The sequence below is a fragment of the Nyctibius grandis genome, chromosome 6 (assembly GCF_013368605.1).
Source record: "Nyctibius grandis isolate bNycGra1 chromosome 6, bNycGra1.pri, whole genome shotgun sequence".
Lineage (NCBI taxonomy): Eukaryota > Metazoa > Chordata > Aves > Nyctibiiformes > Nyctibiidae > Nyctibius > Nyctibius grandis.
In genome coordinates, this window is record NC_090663.1 from 58,504,548 (window position 1) to 58,521,565 (window position 17,018).

The window sequence follows — 17,018 nt, forward strand, 5'->3', positions numbered from 1 at the left end:
CTTCTATTTTAAGTGGTATGTGAAAACAGGATTCCTTTTTTCAGTTCTAAAAATGCACATTTTGCCAAAATGTATTCATTTATTATATAATAACTGGCAGGTTGCTCTAAGATAGTTCCATCTTTGGAGACTGACACAGAATTGGGTCAAACCTTTTGTAAGTTTGACATATTTCAGTTCAAATGCTTAATTTTTCTTAAACTATGTTTTATAGTCCCAATAAAATTTGATAAGTTTACTGCTGCTGAACATAACTCAGGTGCTTTCATGTTATGAGGTAGTCAGCTAAACTCTTCCACTGTGGATTCAAGGCATACTTAAATGAGTTCACTGTGCTGGTACTGTTTAGGTGCTTTTACTTGTAGATAATTAGCAATAGGTCAGGAGACAAAAACATCTAAATGAAGTATTTGCAGAGTCTGGATTTTGGTGGTTGGGGTTTTTTGAGGGTTGCTTTGTTTTGTTTTGTTGTTGTTTAAGCACACTGGTGTAGCAATTTATATTTCAAATCACAGAACATCTGCAGCCTGGTGTTCTGTAACTAAAGGAACTCTATTTTTTAAAGTACCTCAGTGCAAAAGTGCCTATTTAAAAAAAATCTCAACTGGATATTTTGCATTCCCTAACAAAGTTCATGAGAAGGTCAGCTGCTCCTAGAGGAACAATGAATTTCACTCAGGCAAAAAGCCTAGTGAGAACAGGAAATTGAGAGTCAGTCACATCCTTCACCAGAGGTAGAACACTTTTCCTCACCCAACTGTCGCTTGTAAACTATATGAAAAAAATATTTCCAAAGCTTTGGCCTTTAAAAATATTTTAACTTGGGTTAAGCTCCTTGTTGTTAAAACACCATTTCATGCAGAAAGCTAAGAGAAGTCCATTTGTTTGCACATTTCTGCAAAGGTGTGTGACTGCTTTCTAATATCACCATGCAAAAACTACCAGAATCACTTTCATATAACAAAAAGACATAACACAGCATCAGACGACCTGCCATTGCCACTTAACAGAAAGGGACTGTAGGCATGTAAAGAGATTCCCAGCTCCATGTTCACAGGGGAAAAAAAATCTGTTAAAGATTGTGTTGTAGAAACAACAGAAAAAAATATTGCTCCCAAGTTCTCTGTCACCACGTGAAAAACATGTTTATCACCTTCTCTGTTGGCCCTTGTTGCCAATAACAGCTAAGAAATGAGTTTGCCTCATCAGTTTCCAGTTTTTCTTCAGTCACAACAAATTCCTTTCCCAACCCAGCCTTTTCGATTTGGCCTTACTGTACTCCTCCTGCAGCCCTTTCAACAGATGGCAGAAATCTTGGCTCAGCTAAAAGAAATGGGTGATTACTTGTCTGAGATTTCATCAGAAAGTTCTGTATTTTATACTTGCGTGTCTCACTGAAGTCAGTAGCTCTTCTGTACATGAAATAAAGTAAGAAACCCAAAGTTTGTTCTGCAACACAGTCCAAAGTCTTTGGATAGCCCAAACACAGCACAGTCCTTATGAGTCTGCTGCATTGACAGCTGAGATGCTAGAAGTTTGCTGTAGAGAAATAGCCTCGTTTTTAAGTGAAGAGCAGCTCCATACAGCTTCAGTGTAGAGTTGTGCTCTAAAAGCAGTCCCGAGGTGGGGGAGCAGCTGGTATGTGAATAATAACAGAAGTTGGCCCTGAGAATTTAAAATAAAGAAGCTGCCGTTTTATCTACACAAGCTGTCAGTGAAACCATTGACATTACTACTTCTTTTCACAGTCTGTCCCGCAGTTATGTACAAAAGATGTATTTAAAATCATGATTCTGACTCCTGTTATCCATGCTATTCTTCAGATGTCATTAAACTGCAGCTGGTTGAAGCAGGCTTGGTGGAGTGCTTACTTGAGATTGTCCAGAAGACTGTGGACAGTGACAAAGAGGAGGATATTGCAGAGCTTAAAACAGCTTCTGATCTTATGGTTTTATTATTGCTTGGAGGTAAGTACAGTGTGTCGCTGTCTTCTGCAAAGCAACAGCAGACACTTGTAATGCCGTTTGGCTGCTGAATTTTACTATTTATTAATTTTCTAAATAACCTAGAGGACCTGCTACCTGCCAGTTAACGTTTAATGGGTCAGATTTTGTCTCTTATCCCATTGCAGGACTGGATTAATTGTAGTGAAGCCAGAAGAGCTTCACAAATTTAAAGAATTTTCCCTAACGAACACTTCTTTGGCTTGCTGACTGTCTGTGCTTTTTACCCCAGATGAATCCATGCAAAAGTTATTTGAAGGAGGAAAAGGCAGTGTGTTCCAAAGAGTACTTTCATGGATTCCTTCCAATAGCCATCAGCTACAGCTTGCAGGAGCATTGGCTATTGCAAATTTTGCCAGAAATGGTAAGAATATGCCATAATAGCTTCTGTATATTTATCTGTGCCCTTTTGTCATGCTGTATCTGTACAGCTACAAACAAAAACTGCGTGTCACGGTAAAGCTGGTATTGAGCTATACAGCAACATCAGTAGTTTTATACTTTACAAGCCTGAAAAGTGTTAAGTCTACTTTAAAAATACTGTTTCACGTTTGTTGAGGGGTATAGGGGATTTCTGTCTCCTTCAACGTTTCTTATATCACTCTTCTAAATTTGTCATGAGCACTGCAACTCCCATTCATGGTGCTGGTCAGATTCTCAACAACGAGATCTAGAAAGGAGCAAGGAAATAACCCTTCTATTCTTAAAAAGCTCTTGTAAGAATCTCAGTAATAATCTTCCATTCACAAATGACTTGTCTCATCTCGCACAGACGGAAACTGCATCCATATGGTGGATAATGGCATAGTTCAAAAGCTGATGGATCTGCTAGACAGACATGTGGAGGATGGAAATGTAACTGTGCAGCACGCTGCACTGAGTGCTCTCAGAAACCTGGCTATTCCTGGTAAGCCTCACTCTGCATTGCTAATTACCCAAAGATGAAATGCTGTTCTCCCACTGCACCCCCACAGGGTATGAGGTGGGGAGAACTGACTAGAGGCAGGTCAGACTGCTGCTTTTCATTCAGGCCCGTCATCACTTTTATGCCTTTTGCACAGCAGTTGTGACAAGCAGTTTTAAATACATCACAGGCCTATTGACTTTCCTTTGCCACTTTGATCCCACAGTATTATCCCCCACCAAGGAAAGGGCAGCTTTGTAATAGGCAGGGAGCTGAGGAGGCGTCAGATGTGATTTCTCAATCCTTTCTGTCCAGAGCACTGCGTTTTGTTTGTTTCGTTTGGGATATCTCTCACAGCTGAGGGTCCCACCAGACAGCAGTGTCCGTTTTGTTGAAACACTGCATCTTACTGTAACTTTGTCAATTCCCAAATTAGAGCTGGAGGTCGACTGTTAGAATAGCCAGCCTGTTGCAATTAGTTAGTGTTTGTAGGCAATGAACTGAATGCTAATTTTGTCATTTTTAGTAGCTTAATTTGTATGAGTTTTGATTACCCAAGAATAACAGGTAGAGCACATGCACATAAAAACAAAGCCGGTCTGTAATATTTGTCTATGCTTTCTCATACCAAGCTAAAAATAAGCCTTTCATCCATTTAACCTTATTTTGCCATTTTCAGTTTTAACAAATAATAACTTTCTAAAAACGGTCATGCATACATAAGAAAACCCATGCAGCTTTAGTGGTATGCCGTTTGCTTACCTTTCTCAGGTGAGTAATTCTAGTAACTTCCATCAGTCAGCAAGCTTCCCTGTAGCCTATGCTCAAGGACGTCTGCCAGAGACCTACGTAAGACTTCATGTATATTGTTTTAGAAAAATGAGCAAGTAACAAGTGACCTCAGTGATGAACTGCTTGTTAAACACTACTTCGAATATGAAATAAGTACTTTTTTCTAAGTACAATATTGGACCAAATTTGCACCTTACATATATTTCAAAGATCTCCATGCAAGTAGAGAATGTAGACTAGTAGAGGGGATGAAAGAGAGTTTGGGGGGCAATACAAGGACTACAGGCTCCAGACATGTCAGGCCACAGTGTTGTTTGTATAAAGTATTGGATCCGGATAAGAGGTTATTCTGCTAATTAGATGCTTTAGTTCCTTTGCCTTTGTGAAATGGAAGTGTTGTTGGGAATCAGAGCAGTTTCCTCATATTTTGGGGTGCAAGTACCAGCCTGGGCTTCTACATGACGCATTTTGTGGAAGACACCTTTCCTAGACCAAGGGGGAAAAGTCTAGCCTTCAGTTTATGTTCAGGCTGAGCACTGAAAATTAGAGGTGCGTGCTACGAAAACGCACTTAATTTCACACCCATTTATTAGCAACCATGACATTTTTCCACAACGCAGTATTGCCAGCGCACACTCATGTTCCTGAAGTCTGTGTTCACAAGCTATTTTTCAAACCGTGTCTGAAAATTTGCTTCAAGACCATCTTGAAAATAAACTGCATCTTCCAGAAATGTTCTTGAGACCATCCCTGTTCTTTATTCATGCAGTTGTAAATAAGGCTAAGATGCTATCAGCTGGTGTTGCAGAAGCTGTATTGAAATTTCTCAGATCGGAGATGCCCCCTGTTCAGTTCAAGCTGCTGGGAACATTAAGAATGTTAATAGATGCACAAGGTAAAAATAAACTGTTCTCTATGTTAAGTGATTCTCTTTGGTTCAGTCTGTGATATGCTGCCAAGATTTTTACAACAGAGAAGCAAAGGGGTTTTTAAATTTTTATTCCTGAAGTCTTGGAATAAATCTAATACATATATGCAAAGGGAGAGGAAAGTGGGTTGACTTTTTTTCAGAACTCCTAAACTGACTACCAGGGACCCTCAGAATAGGTGTCAAGTGCTTATTTACTTTCCTACTTCAGAACGCCCCTACACTGTCACATTATGAGCATGTACTGGGGCATGAGTGTTTTAAGCTACCACTCCTGTTTTGCTGTTCACTTACTGCATTTCCTGGCTGTACCTAGCTCCTTGGAACAGACTAATGCACTTGTTAACTGATAAACTGCAATTTCAAAATGAACAAGCACCTTTTAGTTTAACAGCTTGTTCCAGGATGAGGATTCATAAAACCAGAAGTCTGCTAAAAGCCAAAAGTAGTTAATGAGATAAATTAGCTAAGTATTTATTTTTGACCCAGTCCTGCAGATTTTTCTCAAAAGATCCGTTTTAGTTCTAGCAAAGTTATTAGATGTGAAATAGAAATTCATTGAAGAATCTTATGGGACTTACAGTCTATAAAACCTAATCTAACTGACCACAGTGCTCCCTTCTGGCAGCGGTCCCTCCTGGTTTTAAATTTTTGAGCTAGCTCGCCCGGGGGTGTGACATCATCTGTATTTTCCGTACTCTTAATCAATGCACAAGCCTCATTAACTTGGCTGATAAGTTGTTTTCAAAAACTGGATTATGAATGTTTTTCTATATTTTGTTTCCATTTTGACTGGCTTTACTTGCTTCCCTGCAACCTAGACTTCTGCCACTGTTAGTGCAAGCTAGTGAAGTTCTACTTAACAAACTCCTTCTAGTTAGTAACTTTCAGCTTATTTTTCTAGCACTTGCTTAAAAAAGTGACAACTTTTTTGTTGTGTTGTTGGCTCTGGCATCATGTAGCAGAAGCAGCGGAACAGCTGGGCAAAAATGTAAAACTGGTGGAACGATTGGTGGAGTGGTGCGAAGCCAAGGATCACGCAGGTGTGATGGGAGAGTCCAACAGACTACTTTCTGCACTTATACGACACAGCAAATCAAAAGTAAGTTAGCAGTGAAAAAGCGGGTCAGCTTGTAAGAACTAAGTTACCTCTGCACTTGGTATTGGTAGCCGAGCCCTGTGGTACGTAATCCTTCTAGAGAGGAAGGTTGGTTAATCCGTGTGTTGCATCTCCTTGGTCTCTGGGACCTGCCAGTCAGACACAAGCAACAGGTTTAAATGCTTACTGGAACTGTGTAGTTAAAAAAAAAATGAAACAAAGCAAAACAATTTCAGAGCGGCAGGCCAGTTGAAGGAGTACTGTTAGGATTCACGCAGCTAAGTCTTGACTCACTTCTATTTGTATTGTATCCTGTAGAAGTTCCGCATGCCACATTTTCTACGTTTTAATGATGCTATATATAAAGAATCATTGCAATCAATTGTTATGATCTTGCTACATATTTATATAAAATTGAGATCCAGAAGTAGTCTGTCCCCCTACTCTTCATATTTCAGAGTTTTAAGATTCTAACGGATCCTTAGAAATGATCACTTACTCAAAATTCTAACAAAGTCTTGCTTGTACATGGCAAAAGGTATGACATTAAGAGAAACTGTGGGACAGATGGGTTCTGTCCCTCCCATCACCTTCGCATCAACCAAATACGTTTACGTGAGCAGTCTAAGTCCACCGTCCTTGCTCAGGAGAGTATTAGGCAAAACAGAGCCCTACAAGGGACAAAAGCATCGCCTCTGGAAACCAGCTGTTTCAGGCTCAGACTTCATTTAGTGCGTTCACTGATATGAACACAGGCTGCATGACTGAGCTTGAACAGCAAGTGTGATTTGGAGAACTCGGACTTTACCAGTGACCTCTTAATTCACGCATGGCATTTGCAAAGTGAAAAACATATTGTGGACCTGATCTGTTCTGAGCCTCTCCAAAATCAAATCAACTGGCCTTACAGAGATTTAAATCTTTGCTGATTTCTAATATGACTGTCTCTTTCTAATGCCCATTCTCAGTTTTATGTTCAGCCTCTAAAACTGATCAGGTTTCTTTTTTTCCGAGTTCTCATTTTTTCTACACCCCACGCACAGTCCCCAAGATGCATGCGTAGATGGCATACGTCACCACAGATGTGAGTTTTTATCAATACTCTCTACAGGAAAAGAGAATTCAATTTTAAATACAGAGACACTATAGATGGCATCAAATAGATATCAATACAGAAGTTAATAGAATTATCACAGATGAACTTTTGTTTGGTTTATGTACTCATAGAGGAAATTTGGCTGGAAGAGGAAAACAGAGCTGAGAGGGTGTTTTTTTTAAATGCTTTTACTGCCCTCTAGGTTTGAATGTGAGTACGACTGTATGGTTCTGTACAGCACATCAGATTTTAATTCAGTTTTTAATTTTAAAGGATTTGGGGTAATATTTACAAAGGCAGCAGTAGTTTAGAAAACATGTCTCATTCTAAAAAATGGAGAAGGTACTTGTGAGTTAAGCCACACTAGCAGCCAACCTGACTGCTGTCATCTCTTCTGTCTATTTGGTACTGCCTTTTGGAGGGTGACGTTCACCTACAAAATAAAAAATTTGGATCTCGAAGGTGCTGATTGATTCCTAAGGGTCATATAGCCAAAATTCCACACCAGTTCCAATAGAAATTAGCAGCTTCTAGATTATTCCATGAAGTCTCAAAACTGCTTTGGAGTTCCACCAGAAAATCATGAATAATAAAACACATCATTGCAAGTAAGGAAAAATATAAAAATACTTACATGCTTGCATACATTATATCATTCAGAAAAAAACAGGTTTTAAATGTGAAAATCTTGAGTCATTAGGCTGTGACTTGTGCCACGAGCATGTTCAGTATGATTATCTAAAAATATTTCAGTTTTCAAGGATTGTGATCATTTTGTGTCTGTTTCCTTGCATAAAGAATGTCACTGCACAGCCTGTGCAAGCACTGGGACATAAATCATTCTAAGCATGTGTATCAATTAATTAGTTTTGGCTTGTGGCTGGAATTAGAAAAGAATGTGTGCTTCAAATGGAAATTCAACACATTGATTAAAAAATTTAAATCAGATTCTTATTTCAAGAAATAACTACTATTTCAAAACTTTGTGCATCCACAGAACAAATAAAAAAAAAAAATCAGTAAAAACCAAACCACATTTCCTTGAACAGTTTCCCTTCAGCATGCCAAGTTACCTGATTTTCAGGCAAACATTTTCAAAGTATTTTTGGGAAATATATTGGTGAAAACATTAGGTGCAAACTTACTTTTTTAATGATAATTGACAAGTAATCAAAGGCCTGCAGACACCAGAAATCTTTAGTCATTCTTTGCCACATATGTCAGTTGGATCAAATTTTGGACTTGAAAACAGAATCCTAGCTGCCTATTTTTAAACTGTGTTAAAGCCATTGAACCCAGTCAGCATTTTCATTTCCTAGATACTGGGCAACAATTCATTTTAATCACTGGCTTTGGAACAGAAACCAACACATTGGTATCCCATAACTATCCTTTCCTAACCTGCTTTGTATTGGAAGGAAAATTCCCCAATACTTAAGAGAATGCTGCTTGTTTTTCTGCCCATTTCTAAAAATCTTTTTTTTTTCAAATACACCATTTCTATTACGTAGTAAGGTGTGATCTCACCTCTCTGAACATTTTGAAGAAACTCTGAAAATTCATGGAAATGAAGGATTTGGTAACTTTATTACGACTATGTTCTTATGTCTCCTTATCCCAAATATGTGGTTTCTTGGGTGCTTTTGATAAGCTGCTCTGAACATAAACACATAAAGAAGGGAAAAGTAACGATCTTTGAACACCAGCTGAGTTCCAGCGTAGCACGCCATGAGAACTTGAGTTAAACAGCAGAACCTGGAAAAGAGTTAGTTACGTGTGTCAACTTAGTCGTGTGGTTAACTGGCTTGGTTTAACAGGTTGTATCTCATAACTGCAGAGTAAGAGCAGATAATTTATAGGCCCACGTGCATGTACATTTATGTACAAAGCAATTATATGTGCATAAAGCCAACAAGCATCCTTACCCAAAGATAACATAGCATCCATAACAATTTTGTTATTTAATACAGTTTATAACTGTATTAATGCAGACTTTTTTCATCTCCATGTTATTTATTTTAGGATGTAATTAGGACCATTGTACAGAGTGGTGGCATCAAGCATTTAGTAACCATGGCAACCAGTGAACACGTAATAATGCAAAACGAAGCTCTCGTTGCGCTGGCATTAATAGCGGCTCTAGAGTTAGGTGAGTATCCCAGCAGTTAACTCTACCTGTTTTCTTTCCAGTCTGTGCCCAAGAGAAGCTGCAGAGGGAGAGTTGTGCGAGTTTCTTTTGCAATGTAGAAGAGCCTCCTCCTCCCACCTGCCTTTCAGTAGCACGGAAATACATTACAGTTCATGCAGACGTAGGCAGGCAGTAAGGTTATGTAGAAAACTGGAGTTTGCTGGTAATACAGTGTCTGCTCCATCATTCTGGTGGGTGATCACATGATCAAGAAAGGCCCTTCAACAGAACTTTCAGATTTTGGGTAAAACCCAGCAGGCTAAAAGTTAAGAAAATCATACTTCAGAGTGGAGACTATATGACCTGACTACATGCCTACACTAGAATGGTTAATCCCCTTTGGAGAGGGCTTATCAAAGTAAAGCTTTCACTTACCTAATTACTAAGAGCTAGAGAATACACACAGAGGTGGATGATGCCCCCCAAATGTCTTTATTATTATAAAGTTCCACAGAAATAGGTGCAAGAGTTGCCATATGAAGGCAGAGATGATTACATGCCTTCACCTGCCTCTGTAGTACCTCAGCTTATTGAACAAAGAGGTAAATGCCCAACAGAGCTTTTGTTTATCCTATTTGCTTGTTTATTGACTAAGATAAGGAACTAAATAAGCAACATTACATATTTTTGCTCTTGATTTCATCTCTTGCCATCACGTACTACAGGAATGCTGTGTTCTACCTTCCAAATCACTGCCAATGCATCAGGGAATTGTTTTAATTAAAAGGAAAAATGTTCCTATTCACATGAATCGTCTAACCCTTCTTTGTCTTGTCTTCAGACGTTTAAAGGTTTCAAGCCTGAATTCAGTATGTAATGTTTCTTAGAAAGCTACAGAGGAAATAACTCACACACTGATCTTGAGAAGTTTTTCACAGCATTTATAATGGACCCCGAGCTCCCTCTACCATGGAATCAAGAATTACACCATCTGTATTTACTCAGAATTTCCAAAAGCAAATTCAGGCAATGAAAGTCTTGAAAGCTGAAATATTGCAGGTGCTGGCCTAAATAGCTAGAAAATGTGGTAGCTTTTCCATCAGCTCACTGTACATTTAAGGCTGGATTTTATCATTAAATTCTGTGATTGTCCTTTCAAGCAGTTAGGCTATTTTACATTTTTATAGCAAGAGCTGTGATTCCTATCATCATACTATCTAATACGTGCTTCAGTTTTATGCCAATGAGTTATGTACCACAGCACCACTTTCACTACGATTGAAACTACATGTTTCAATAAATGGCTAACACCCAGAAGCATCAAAGCAAGCAGCACGTCCAGATTTACAAATTTTCACTTGTATTTCAGTCACTGCTGAAAAGGATCTTGAAAGTGCTCAGCTTGTTCAGATTCTACACAGATTGCTCTCAGACGACAGGAGCGCTCCAGAAATAAAATACAACTCCATGGTGCTGATCTGTGCACTTATAGGATCTGGTGAGTATTCAGGAGAGGCTCCTTTCCTAAGAGATTTATGTATTCAAACTTAGTTCTTTTAGCCTGAACGTAGATCATGTGCAAACACACTCCGAGACTGGTTCTCTGTTCACAATGAATGTACACGGGTTCAATTTACTATGACACTTTATTTATAGTGTTTATTTATAGTGTCAAGAAAGAGGCTGTTAACTCAGTTTTGGATATTAACTGCAGAAATTGGACTCTGGCTTCTGCAGGATGCAGCTGGCTCAAACTTTGACAGGAAAGAAATGAAAGGCATTTAAAACTGTACAGTATCAGGCTCTCTTTGGAAATATGCAGATAACAAGAACTTTATTTTCACCATTAGCTGCAAGTTCCCCATAACGGATGTGTGATGGCCTTTTTTTTATTGGTCAGCTTAAGTCAAGCAAAATTCGGTGGAATTTTAAAAGGAGCCTCCTCACTTGTAGTTTGAAATTCCTACAAGAATGGTAGGAAAAAAATAAAGATACAGGTAATATTTGCAGGGACACATATGCACACAAGTGAGTACTTAGTACAGCACATAGGCTATACTCTTGCTTTAGGATGGATCCTCACACTGACCTCACTAGGAAGAGTCCTTCCCTCCACAGTCCTCACATGCTCAGCCCACCAGGCACAACTGTTCACAGTTGCTTTGAAAGACAAGCAGGACATGCTCAGACACATCAGTGCTTGACACTGTAAACTCTAATCTTCCTGATCTAACCCTCTGATAAAGGGCAGACTGTTTTTAGGATGGTAGAGCAGGCTGTGATTTGATATTGCAACCTCCCACCTGTGTGTGGGCAAACAAAAAAAAAACCAAACCAAACCAAGCGAGGTATCACAAGGAAATTTGATTTCCAGCTGAGGTTTCAAGAAGTGGCCACATTTCTTTCATTCAGTTCTTTAAGAAGTATTTACTCTGTGGAAGGAGAAAAAATTTCATTCCATAAAGGTTTCAGAAATTTACAGACAACTAAGATGACAAAGAACTGGATTAAGTACAGAAAGGTAGAGACTCAGAGCCTGTCTGCACATGACTTGCCAAGTGTGAAACATGTGAAGGTTCTCCAGAGTTGAGTTTACAGCAATTCAACTGAACTGATGAAAAGTTATCATAGCTAAGTGTGTGCTGTCTCTGTAAACAAAGCTGCTTTTTTTTTTTCTTAAACAAGAGTTCACCACGCCTACTGTAAGTGTATCTCTGGTGACCTCTGCATCCATGCAAGTGAATGCTGTATTACTGCCATCTTAAAGGAACAAATATTTGTTTTTAGAGCAGTATATACATCTCAATATACAAAGATTGTACTCAAAACTTGCTAACAAGCCTCAGCTCCCAGTAAGCACTCACTTTAATGTTAAGACAGGTAATTTAGTTGTTACTCACAAGCTTCTTGAGCCATTTTGTGCTTGGGATTATCCACCCATTTTGGAGCAGAAGCCTTTCTGCAGAGGTTCCCCCTAAGCGTCGCTGTGATGTTCTCGTGTGTATTCCCACTGCTTCCAACTAAAATAATCATCCTCAGAAATTCTGCCTGACACTTGTATTTTCCCTTCCCTGAGTCTTGTCATCTGCAAGATTGACAGAATTATTTAAAGTCAAATACCTGTGTCTCTATTCCACCACAGTAAGGAGCAGTCTTGTCTTAGGGACTTTTTTTAGGGTTATCCAACTGGCAGAGTTCAGTCTGCCACCACACTATGAGCTTTGCCTAGACATGAGGCATCTGAGCCTGCTCCCAGGGAACAGAGGTCATCATTGCAATATGCAGCTGTAAAAGGCCCAGCACTTGGCTGAGCCAGTGTCAGCCCTGCTTCCTGATGAACAGACCTGTGCAAAATCAGTGAGTACATGAGAGTAACAACTGAGCGACCCTGGTATTAACTTTTCTTTTACTTTTAACTGTTTTAACCAAGGAGGGGGAGGATCAAAGAGCCAAGTCTGCTCTTTACACGTGAGAACACTAAAATACATCTCTCCCAGCTCTGTTGCCTCTAACCTATTTTCACCACTGTCTCCACACAGTGAGCATTTATATTTACTTGTTTCCATATTCTACTGTAAACAGACCTGTGGAGCTATTTTAAAGTAACTGACTCCAGTATAGTTCCATAGAGACTAGAAGTGGTTACACTGTTTTGATTATTGGTATGTTTAATTCTCCAGTGACTGCTGTTGTTACTACCTTTGTTACAGGGTATCTGGCATCACATTTAACTTGATACTGCCAACAGCTGTGTGTTAAGCAGTAAACAGATATATTTATATGTGATTTTTGCCATCTGGAAGTTGCTCTTGCAACCGAGTGAATGGATGGAAAGAGGGAAAAATGAGGACAATGGAAAATGGAAACATAACGTAAAGAATCAGCAAAAGCAGAGCATTCATAGCTAGCACAGTCACTTCTGTGTGTGAGAGTCTCCAGACTCACAGGACCCTGCATGTTAAAGCAGAACTATTCAGCCACTGTAAAGCACAGTAAATTCCTGAAATTCAGTTGAGTCACACCTGCTTCAACACGATATCTCAGAAGGAGAAAGCGAACAGAAAGTGCTTACGCAGCCTAAGCACCCCAACAGCTTCACTGGTAGCGCTCTGTATATAGGGGTTCCCAGGGGCACAGCAGCGTGAGGGTTCCCAGCTCTTACAGGGTAGGGGTTAAACTGCAAGAAAACTGCAAACATGTGAACAAGAAAGTATGTGGGAAAGGAAACAAATGGCAAAGTTTGCTACTAAAACAAAAAGTAGTAAATGTGCAGAGCATACAGCATAGCTGTCTGAAACAGATGGTTGGGATTTCTGCCAGGAAGCTCAGGGGTTAGGCCCCCAGCAGCACCTGGGAAGCAAAAATATATGTAGGTATTTGTTGCCGAGTAGGAGTTCACTAGAGTGGCCTGAAGAGGACGTGAAATAAAACCAGCTGCTTTGGATCTCAACTATGAGATGTCCAGAGTACAGGGCTTTGAGAAAACTCTTTTTTTAAAAATTGCTCAACTTTGTGGGTTGTTCCCAACCTTTCCTTATTATACAAACTACAGTGCAATACAGGATCAGAATCAAAAAAGTGTCTCACAGTTCTGAGTACAACATAAGCACTGTGTACACATGTACCACAGTGAGCAACGCACCATGTGTTGTGTTTGAATTAACTTCAGAGCTGAACTGTAAACGGACAGCTGACAGTGACCAAGTGGCGACACATCCATTAAAGAACCATCTCACCCACTTCACGCCCCCACGCTAACAAACAGAGCTGATTTGATACAGACAAACGACACAGTGAACCTTTCATGGCAAGCTCACTTGGTCAGGCTAGTTTAAGGAATAAAGCAGAAAAATATTTTCACTAAAAATACTTCCTAAGCATCTCTTTTGGAAAGCAGTCCAGGTGGATTTTCTTAACTGCTATGCAGCGGCTTCAGCATTCATCTCTACCTGAAATCCATGGAGTCTGTGCATGCCCCAGGCCCTGAAGAGTTTTCTCTCCGTCCTCAGTTCAAAAAAAGTAAAGAAGATGATTATGTGTACACACACATTTGTGTGCTTATCTATGTACAGGGTTCAGTAGAAAAGTTTCTCACACTCATCAAGCTTTTCTGCTCTTTTGTCTCATACAAAGAACCATTTCTTTTACTATTTCTTTTTCTAGAACCTCTTCAAAAGGAAGTGCAGAGCATGGCATTTCTAGAAGTTGTATCAAAACTCCGCAGCCATGAGAACAAAACTGTTGCCCAGCAGGCCTCGCTAACAGAGCAGAGACTTGCTGTAGAAAGCTGAGGAAGGTCTTGTTTCCAGCGCATCCCATCACAGATCTCACCTTTGTCCTCCGTCCTGCTGCCGCTCCTGCTGTTTTCCACTGTATCGCTCGTGCATGCGTGTAATGTGTCCCACACAAACTGATGAACTGCTGTAGGTACCCGTCCAAAAAGGTTTCTACAAATTCATAGGTGGTGTTAACATGAACCTGTCTCCACCCATAACTGTTCTACTTGTATTCTTGTTGCTTGGGCCACATAGTAGAATGTGCATGTCGTAGTCCTATGATGATGTAGAAGTGGTACTACACAATGACTCTTTCCTCACGCCCCCTAACTGCATAACAATGTACTACTAAATTAGGGACAATACAAGATGCAGCAAGTCCAGGCTAGTGTGCTGACTGTAGGATTAAGAAGTAAATCTAGCTCCATTTTTGGTGCTTTGGAGATTCAGGTTTGAATGCAATGTACTGCTGCTCGTTCACTGGTCTTGCCTATTAATGTCAAACTCGTGGTACCTAGAGGTAACAAATAAAAATTTCAGTGCTCTCACTTTATCCTGTGGTTTGTCCTTTTTTGTGTTCACGCACAGAAGCCACGAGTGCGCCACCATGCACCGGTGAGGAGCCCTGTTCGTTCCTGGCTCTGGCCCTGATGCAATCGCTGCTGTTCAGTTGAGCGAATACAAAGGAAACTATTCCAACCGCTGTCACTGTGTATGCTCACACAGAGGCACTGTGTGGTTTAACAATCGCGTGTTTTAACAGGAACACACTATACAATCCTTATCCCATAATGCCATGTGGGGGTGAGTGCTGTGGGGCTTGCGTGGCTTTTTGTTTGTTGGGGTTTTTTTGTAGATGGATTTTTAAAGGCACATCTTGCAGCAACTTTCCAACAGAACCCCATCAAGTGAGAAACGCAGCACATGGGAGTCTTCCTTTTTCTCCTTTCCTAGGTAAAGGAGTTGGCAAATTGCCAGTTTAAGCATCGTATCTCACAGCTGCTCTTTTTTCAGGTTTGTAGCATGCCATAACATGAGCAGACCAGCAGACAACTCTTTGGCAAAACAGGGAGCAGCTGGATAGCAGTTTCCAGCAAGCCAGCACATGTTATTTTTGACTGTGTGATACCATTGTCAAGCTTGATCAAGCCCTCAATGCACAAAGATCATAAGATCTGTAACATTTTGAAGTGAATTCAGCACTCCCAGTGCTGAAGTGCCAGCCGCAGGAGTTTGAGGCTCCTTGTTCATCAGCATAAGAGGCAAACCCAGAGGCAAAGCACCCACGCGATCCCTTGCCAGCCAGCTGCAAAAACACTGGTTTTGACCTTGCCAAATTCATCTTCCCAGCTCCATGAAACCACTGGCTATCCCACGGACACTGTGATGGGGAGATGCCAGTCATGACAGGAAAGGGATTATGTACACAAGCTGGGTACAAAAAGAAATTTGCCTCAAATAGCCCATTTAAGCTCTGAGACTGTACCAAAGCCCAGCGGATGCTACAGGAGTATTCACACAGTAGATTAGATTCTATGTCCATTTAATCCAGTGCCAGAAACACACAGAAAAAGGCTCTAATACTAAACTGTACAACAGCCTCTTATTTAAAAAAACATTCAAAAGACATTTGCTAATAATAGAGCAATAAAGCCACTAACAGAGTGTAGAGCTGGGAACACAGACCAGGACCCCGTGACATCAGGCTCCAAATAACAGAACCTCTGCACTGCTGAACGTAACCAGCATGTTCACAACCACAGTTCATAGTGGACCCACGTGAGCCCAAGTTGTCTCAGGCACGGAAATAATTTCCATTGATTTAAACAGATCCCAACATACATTTGAAAGACCAGTTATCAATGACTTACCTGGTTCTAGAAAGAGACTGTTCCTTTTGACATCAGTATAAACTGCAGGCGCTCACACGAGCTCATCGTAACCAACAAAGTTGTGACACCAACAAAATTCCCATTCACCTGGCTGGCTAACTGGACCTCAGGTTAAGCAGAGCCTTATCCTTATCACCAAATTTTTCTTAGGGATACCACTGTTAACAGCAGGCACAAACAAAGGCCAACGCAAATATCCTTCTGCTTTCAGATGGTTTCCCTGGATGGGTATCAAGTGACTTACATTTCTAGATAAGCCTGTACACAGAAGGAAACTCTGCGTAAGGGCAAAGATGGGTGTGTGTAGGAGGGGGTAACTGAAGAGACTGTATCTACCCACACAGATGCTGTGCTGTTCTGATGCATGCTGCAGCCTGGAGGTCATTTCTATGTAGCTGGTAAAACATTTACCCTCTGAGCCTCTTTTAATAAGAGAAACGGGATCTAAGGTCATTACTATCATGTGCATTTCACTACTCACTTGACTGAAGTCAACTGAATTGAAATTAGACAGAAGTTCTGACCAAATGTTTAGTAGATAGATTACATCTAAGCAAAGTTTGACATCTGCTGCTCAGACAATTTTTATGACAGCGATGCCAGGCATCGGGCCCTTTCAGTTGTCTCCTGCCACAGCAAACCAAGCTACAACAACCACTGCTGCCACACGACATAGGGCAGGCTGGTGTGTTACATTTGTAGTACCAGCAGTACCTCCCTGGTGCGTTACATTTGTCTGCATCTGTATGACTTCTGCAAGAGCGAGCATCGCCCCAGGCAGAAGGATAAAAAGTACACAGTTTTACATTTCACAATGCAGAAATACAAAGAAAGGTTTCACTTCTGCTAAGGCACAAACCCCAGCAAACATGGGCCTTGGATCCAGAGGACCCATTAGTC

At 40.4% G+C, this 17,018-nt stretch overlaps 1 protein-coding gene across 6 annotated transcripts in view; it reads left to right on the forward strand.

Annotated features, from left to right (window-relative positions):
- RAP1GDS1 (Rap1 GTPase-GDP dissociation stimulator 1) overlaps window positions 1–14,779 on the forward strand; it is a 112,286-nt gene extending 97,507 nt beyond the window's left edge. For all 6 annotated transcript variants that reach the window (XM_068402847.1, XM_068402850.1, XM_068402849.1 and 3 more), the window contains 8 exons: window positions 1,824–1,967; window positions 2,236–2,367; window positions 2,776–2,910; window positions 4,469–4,594; window positions 5,590–5,729; window positions 8,845–8,971; window positions 10,320–10,448; window positions 14,114–14,779. In XM_068402847.1, the coding sequence (XP_068258948.1) occupies window positions 1,824–1,967; window positions 2,236–2,367; window positions 2,776–2,910; window positions 4,469–4,594; window positions 5,590–5,729; window positions 8,845–8,971; window positions 10,320–10,448; window positions 14,114–14,241 (1,061 nt within the window). In that variant the 3' untranslated portion in view covers window positions 14,242–14,779. The remainder of the gene's footprint in view (window positions 1–1,823; window positions 1,968–2,235; window positions 2,368–2,775; window positions 2,911–4,468; window positions 4,595–5,589; window positions 5,730–8,844; window positions 8,972–10,319; window positions 10,449–14,113) is intronic.
- The last annotated feature ends 2,239 nt before the right edge of the window (window positions 14,780–17,018 follow it).